Below are 6,319 nucleotides of genomic sequence, written 5' to 3' on the forward strand. Positions count from 1 at the left end.
CGCACCACGTAACAGCCTGTCCATTTGTTTAGACGCGACCTAGCATGCATGGCTAACGTGGCTAAGATGAGCCGCGATGAGCAGAAGTCCGGTTGCACATCGGAGCTCACCGATCAGTTCAGGCCGCGTCGGTCTGAAGGACTGGACAGTGTTTGATGTCCTGCGGTCCCGAGTGTGTCCTCTTCAGCTCGTAGCAGCTACAAACAAGACGTACAAGCAGCTCACAACGTGATTATCCACAAATGGTTCAGCTGCTACTGATTTGTGATAGAATGAGATTATTATTCATCACAGATCTTAAAGGAGACAATTATTGATGTAACATTAGTTTGAGATGGAACATTTTCTTCTAATTATCCACAAATACAACTTTGTGTTTCTGTATTTTCAACATTATCTCAGTTTCTACTAATTTACACAGTTAAAGACATCGAGTCTGGGATGAGCTGTGTAATGTCGTCTGTCCACCACTAGGTGTTACCACTGCTGTGTAACATGAAGCTCAGCTACTGTGCGTCGGTCCTATAAAGATATTTTTGTTATCTAAACATTTGACCTCTTTTTTTTTTTTACTGAGGATCAAACTGTTTAATAAAAGTCAGAGGAGAACAAACATCCAGAATAAAACAGTTCCAGCTGCTAAATGCAGGAAGAACAGCTGGTAAAACATCTGGGATCGTGTCATTGTGAAGACGTTATAAATGTGTAAAGTTTTACAAACTAATATTTGATTTATTCTGTTTTTGAGATTAAAGGTGTGATGTCACTGGCTCCTCCTCCTTCTAGCTGATGTCACAGGTGACGGTTCAAAGTGGAAAAGACACGATTCATCAAATTAACACACACACATGCACACACCCACACAACTTCCTGTTCACATCCACACACAACTTCCTGTTCACACCCACACACAACTTCCTGTTCACACAAACACACAACTTCCTGTTCACACACACACACAACACAGGATGTGTGACAACAATTATTCTGAATAATTTTGACTCGGAACAAACGTGATCACTATAATAATAATTTACTGTTTTAATTAAATCGTCTGATTACAAAAAGAAAACAAAAGATTTTAAAGTTCCTGATCTCCCGAGGATGAACACCGTCAGAACAAACCGTACAAGATTAGATCCACAACTGTTTTAGGGACCAGTAGAGTCCAGAAGGGACCAGTAGAGTCCAGAAGGGACCAGGAAGGTTCTGTTAGGAACCCGGAGGTGGTCCTCCTTGTTGCCCCTCGGTTGCTGCATTCAGCTCTGACGAGTTCTTGTTGGACTGGATCTGGATCTGGCTGCTGTCGGATCTTGGTCTCAGACGAGCTTGGTCACAGACCTGCACGAGGCCTCGGCTCAGCTCTTTGCGGATGTTTTCACTGGACAGGACGTAGAGGATTGGGTTGATGGCGCTGTTGACGGTGGAGAGGCCGAGGGAGATGGTGTAGGGGGTGTACATGCTCTCCTCGAACAGACAGGTGACGTCTTGCGGCTGAGTGAAGTGGAACATGACAGCCCTGACCAGCAGAATTAGATGGTACGGGGTGAAGCAGACCAGGAACAGGATGACCACCGCCAATGCCAACCAGCGGACCCGCTCTTTCTGCTCCCGCCGCAGCCCCGTGCTGCGCTGCACGTTGACCAGGATGCCACGGTTCGTCGCCATCAGCAGCAACAGTGGGATCAAGAAGCCGACTATGAAGCGCGCATAGTTGAAGCACATCACGGTCGCACTGCTCTGACTGGGCTCGAAGCAGCGCTGGTCTCCCTCAGCAGCGTCGCCCTCACTCATGGTGAAGACAGGAAGGTGTCCGACTGCGACCAGCAGGACGATGGCGAGGGCGATGAGCACGGCGAGGCGCTGCCTCCGCAGACCTCGGGACTCCACACTGTAGACCACGGCCACGTAGCGGTCGCAGGAGATGCAGCAGAGCAGGAAGATGCTGATGTACATGTTGTTGAAGAAGATGTAGCCCGTTAGCTTACACATGGCTGAACTCCACGGCCACACGTGACCTCGGCTCACGTAGTGCGCCCACAGAGGCAGCGTGAGCAGGTAGGTGAGGTCACACAGCGACAGGCTCCACAGGTAAACACCCAACACGTTCTTCCTGCACACCTGCAGCCAGGTGAGGTAGAGGGTCAGCAGGTTCGCAGGCAGTCCGACCACCAACACCACGCTGTACAGCAGCACCAGTGGCAGACGGCCGTCATCGTATGGCAGCTCACACTTCACCAACGAACTCTCATTGTTCATCAGGGAAACTGTGTCGGTCACTGGAAGCTCGTGCATGATGTCTGCAGAGAAACAGAGTTTACAGAGTTCAACAACTGCATAACATCTGGTTTGTATAAAGTTAAAGGACGACTCGTCTTCAGATGAAGATCATGAGACGTGATCGAAAGCTGCAACAGGTCAGGAACAAAAGTGATTTCAACCATCGAGAAACAAAGAATGAACACCTGACGTTTTCTCTCTTTATATTTTTATTATTATTGTTATTGTAACACAAGACACACAAACGCACACGACTGAAGAATCTGTTGAGTTCTGATTGGCTGATTATCTCTGTGACCTCATTCAATTTCAGTCCTGATCAATAATTTAACTTCATAAAGCTGTGACTGACAGCAGCGTCCAATCACATGCAGCGGATGTAGGAGGTGGGCGGGGCAGAGCTTTAATAATTGATAGTTGACCTCGTTACATCTGACAAATAAAAACACTGAATATTAAAGAAACATTGTTGCTATGGAAACATCGTAATGTGGAGTTGTAGAAAATGTACTTTTAAAGTAAATAGACCTCAAATTCAAGTAAATTCAAGTTAAACACTTGATTATAAATCACAAAAAAACACGAAAAGTATATATAATCACAATAATATCTACCACTAAAATTTCAATAAATAGATAATCTATAATCATTAGACTATATCCAGTATATTTATAATCATGGCTGTTGCTATAGATCAGAATTCAGTTTGTTATTGATAAGTTTGACATGTTTTATAAACAATGAATATATATAAACACCTCTAATTATATAGAATATATGGAAGCAGAGTTAAAGCAGTGATATTTATTTTTATTATTAAAAGTGAAGTCTCACCTTTGTCGCGTGCATCCTCCCTCGTGTCTGCTCAGCACTGACTGAGCGCGATGCATCCTGGGGCATCAAACTCTTCTCCTTTGTCTGACTCCGTCCTGTGACGTCACATGACGTCCCGCAGAGCAGCGCACTCCCTGCAGATCACGTGACAACATTATTAATTCAAATTCATTAATAATCAATAACAATAGGATGAGAAAAATGTGTCCATGTGCAGAAAGTTCTATAAACAGCATTTAAAATACACGTTGACATAAAAGACACTTTCATTAAACAATTAAACTGATTGATAAAAAGTGGGAGGGGTTTTCAGAGTGAAGGACAAAGTGTGCGCTCGGTTGTTTGGATGGAAATAGATTCTACCACAGCTTCATGAACAGGAAGCTGTGGTCGGGAGGAACTGCTCTGACGCCACCAAGAGGCCTGAGGACATGCAGAGGAACTGGAGTCTTCTGGTTCGTGGCTGAGGGAGGCCAGGGATTCATTGACATCCTCTTTTAGACTGTGGCCTGCCACTGTGGTCCGAGCTGGTTCCACTCAGCTCGTCTGCTGCTGACGAGCCGGACGATTGGAGCACGACAAACTGTTCCTGGTGCAGCCAGAGCTTCTGGATCTCACCCGGCTGATGCCATTTTACAGCTACTCCAGGCAGAGCAGATCTTTAAAGCTGCGCGTAGCACCAGAGTCCAGGCTTGTGCGTGTTTGAAGAGTCTTTGTTTTTTAACAACTTTGTTAAGACCCTTCTCTCCTCCTCTCTTCTCTCTTCAATGAACATTAGAAACATCCAAATCCATTTTACAATTTTAAATAACTTTATTGTTCTTGTAAAAAAAAAAAAACATTTTCTTGAAGGAATGTGGTTGTGATGGGACGTTCCTGTTGTCATGGTGATGGACAGTCTTAATTCAGGGCCACACCCTTTGGAGGCTGCATTTTAAGACATTTTTAATCAACCAAAGAACATTAATGTCCGTAGCTCTGTCGCCAGGCGATGGCTGTGGGGGGGCGGGACAAGCTGTTGACGCAATAAGACCAGTCCATCTATGCGGTGTTGGGGGGGGGAGGCGGCCGCTGAACTGAGACGCAGATTAAGTCTATGAAGATTCCATGGATCAGTTCTTCCAGCGGATTTGCTGAAAGAGAAGAAACAATGAGGTCACATGACGAAAAATATGAAGATGACACCCCCTCCTCTTACTCACCGTGTTGGCGAGCAGCTCGTTGATCTTCCTCTCCTCTGCCGAACCTTTCTCCACCTTCCCTCGGTATCCTAGCAACAGCTTTCGGTCCTTCAGGTCCCGGTACGTCTGATTGGCCCACAGAAACATCCCCTCATTAACATAGAAGCATCAATAACAGAACGTTATTCACGTAAAACTGGGTCTCACGTTGATGACGATGTCGTGACATTTCAGTTTCTGTGCCAGACAGGTCCTCGTGTCGGCGTCATCGACCAGGCCCACGTACTCCTGCAACACCTGTCAATCACACAGCACAACTGTAAACGCACAACACTCCCACTTCAGCTGGTTCCACTCTGGACCCGCCTCCTCACCTGTGTGGGGGCGGAGTTTTTCTGCAGGATGTCAACGACTCGATGGAAGCTGAGAGGTGATTTCTTCTTGGTGAATCCGAGCCAATTTCTGCAGGTGAACAGAGCGTCTACGTCCGACCACGCCTTCAGCTTCGCCCGCGCCGCCAATGCCGTCACAAAGTACTGCTTCTCTGAAATCTGAGGTCGATAAGCGCCGCTGACAGACTGATGCTACCACGTGTGACACGTTCTACACGTTTGATATATATATTTAAAATGTTTGATAGGTTTAATGAATTCTGTAAAGATGGCCGCTCTCACCCTGAAGGTGTGACGGATGTTCAGTGGACTGCTGTACGTTCCCTGAAAAACAAAAAACCTTCAATTATTCCATGTTTACTGTGTTTATCTATATTTAATACCTACATGTTTCTATATATCTATATAAACGTATATAAGCAGAGACCTCAGGCTCGTTGTAGTGGTAGAAGCAGCAGTAGTACAGAGTTGTGATCAGCGGCATGTTGAGGATTGAAGCTCTTCTGGGAAACTTCTGGAAGATTTCCGACTTCCCTCCACGCTCTGCCTGCCCGTCTGTTGCCTAGCAACAAGACAGTTGTTTACTGTTGTCATGAACCCGTGATGAACGAATGAAATGTCAGGACATGAATCAGGTTTGAACCTCGATGATGATCTGTCGCTCCAACAGAGTGAAGTGATCCTGAACATGAGCCGAGTCCTCGGGAGAAAACGCCAGACTGGAGAAAAACAAACCACATCGATTGGTCTCAAAACAAATGACGGACGTGTTCATGGCCACAGGAAACACATTCCGGACACACTCTCTGACATCACACCAGGATCTGACTGTAGTTCAGTCCACTGGCCTGCAGGTGTCACTCACCTGAGGCAGCTCTTCAGGAAGTCCCGCCTCTTGTTTTCATCTGTGATGCCCAGGTGTTCTTTGTACTGCAGCAGCTGTTTCCATGGAAACAGAAGGGAAATGACATCAGCATCCTGTCAGACAAGATGATGTAGTGCAGGTGTGAGAGACGGGTGTCCTACGTACCACCATGTCCTCTATCCTGCCCAGAGTCCTGTCGAGGTGTGAACACAGACAGACACAGGTGTGAACAGGAGGTGTGAACAGACCAGGGAACAAGTGTAAAGTGGTGTGAACAGCTGAGAGCACCTGAGAAGCTCCAGCAGCAGCTTCTGATCTCTGGTTTCAGTCAGATAGTGGATGAAATGTCTCAGAGCCGTTTGTCTGGACTCCAGCTCCCGAAACAAAACCTCTGAACACAAGAACACAGAGTCAGAGAACCGACCCAGGATCAGAACCGGTCCAGACCCCAGCTAACCGACCCAGGGTCAGAACAGATCCAGGGTCTGAGCTGACCGACCGCAGCCGTCTCACCTTTACTCAAAGTCCTCTTCAAATAAATCAAAATCTGTAAAACAAACATGGTCATTTGTCTGAATGAAGTTGTTGATAAAGTTTACAGATCATAGTTTCATGAATGTATTTGTAAATAAAGTTACAGCAGTGATAACGTTTCCATCGTGAGCGCTGACGGAGAAATCCAGCAGCAGCAGTTTGTCCTGAAGAGACCGAAACTTCTCCAGAGACACAGTCTGTAAACACAACGCAGTGAAATACACAAAACTTTA

The 6,319-nt window shown here is 46.2% G+C and overlaps 2 protein-coding genes across 3 annotated transcripts in view; both read right to left on the bottom strand.

Annotated features, from left to right (window-relative positions):
* Positions 1-255: 255 nt before the first annotated feature.
* Positions 256-3,490, bottom strand: gpr132b (G protein-coupled receptor 132b). Its single transcript, XM_034580698.1, has 2 exons — positions 3,115-3,490; positions 256-2,300 (listed from the first exon to the last, which is right to left on the bottom strand). Exon 2 carries the CDS (start codon positions 2,293-2,295, stop codon positions 1,213-1,215), a length of 1,083 nt encoding a protein of 360 aa, XP_034436589.1. The 5' UTR covers positions 2,296-2,300; positions 3,115-3,490; the 3' UTR covers positions 256-1,212.
* Positions 3,491-4,081: 591 nt separating this feature from the next.
* Positions 4,082-6,319, bottom strand: part of vipas39 (VPS33B interacting protein, apical-basolateral polarity regulator, spe-39 homolog) — a 6,664-nt gene continuing 4,426 nt past the window's right edge. The window contains exons 8-19 of one of the 2 annotated variants that reach the window (XM_034580653.1): positions 6,191-6,283; positions 6,066-6,099; positions 5,841-5,943; positions 5,718-5,745; positions 5,553-5,626; positions 5,331-5,406; positions 5,115-5,249; positions 4,970-5,011; positions 4,670-4,846; positions 4,503-4,592; positions 4,317-4,421; positions 4,082-4,247 (exon numbers count right to left, since the gene is read on the bottom strand). In XM_034580653.1, coding sequence (XP_034436544.1) covers positions 4,227-4,247; positions 4,317-4,421; positions 4,503-4,592; positions 4,670-4,846; positions 4,970-5,011; positions 5,115-5,249; positions 5,331-5,406; positions 5,553-5,626; positions 5,718-5,745; positions 5,841-5,943; positions 6,066-6,099; positions 6,191-6,283 — 978 coding nt within the window. In that variant the 3' untranslated portion in view covers positions 4,082-4,226. Of the gene's footprint in view, positions 4,248-4,316; positions 4,422-4,502; positions 4,593-4,669; positions 4,887-4,926; positions 5,012-5,114; positions 5,250-5,330; positions 5,407-5,552; positions 5,627-5,717; positions 5,746-5,840; positions 5,944-6,065; positions 6,100-6,190; positions 6,284-6,319 lie in introns of those variants that run through there. The other variant, XM_034580655.1, reaches the window with a different exon arrangement.

The sequence above is a fragment of the Hippoglossus hippoglossus genome, chromosome 24 (genome assembly GCF_009819705.1).
Source record: "Hippoglossus hippoglossus isolate fHipHip1 chromosome 24, fHipHip1.pri, whole genome shotgun sequence".
NCBI classification, from domain to species: Eukaryota; Metazoa; Chordata; class Actinopteri; order Pleuronectiformes; family Pleuronectidae; genus Hippoglossus; species Hippoglossus hippoglossus.

Coding starts and splice junctions, on each gene's coding strand:
- gpr132b (XM_034580698.1), bottom strand. CDS start 2,295: ATGCACGAGCTTCCAGTGACCGACACAGTTTCCCTGATGAACAATGAG.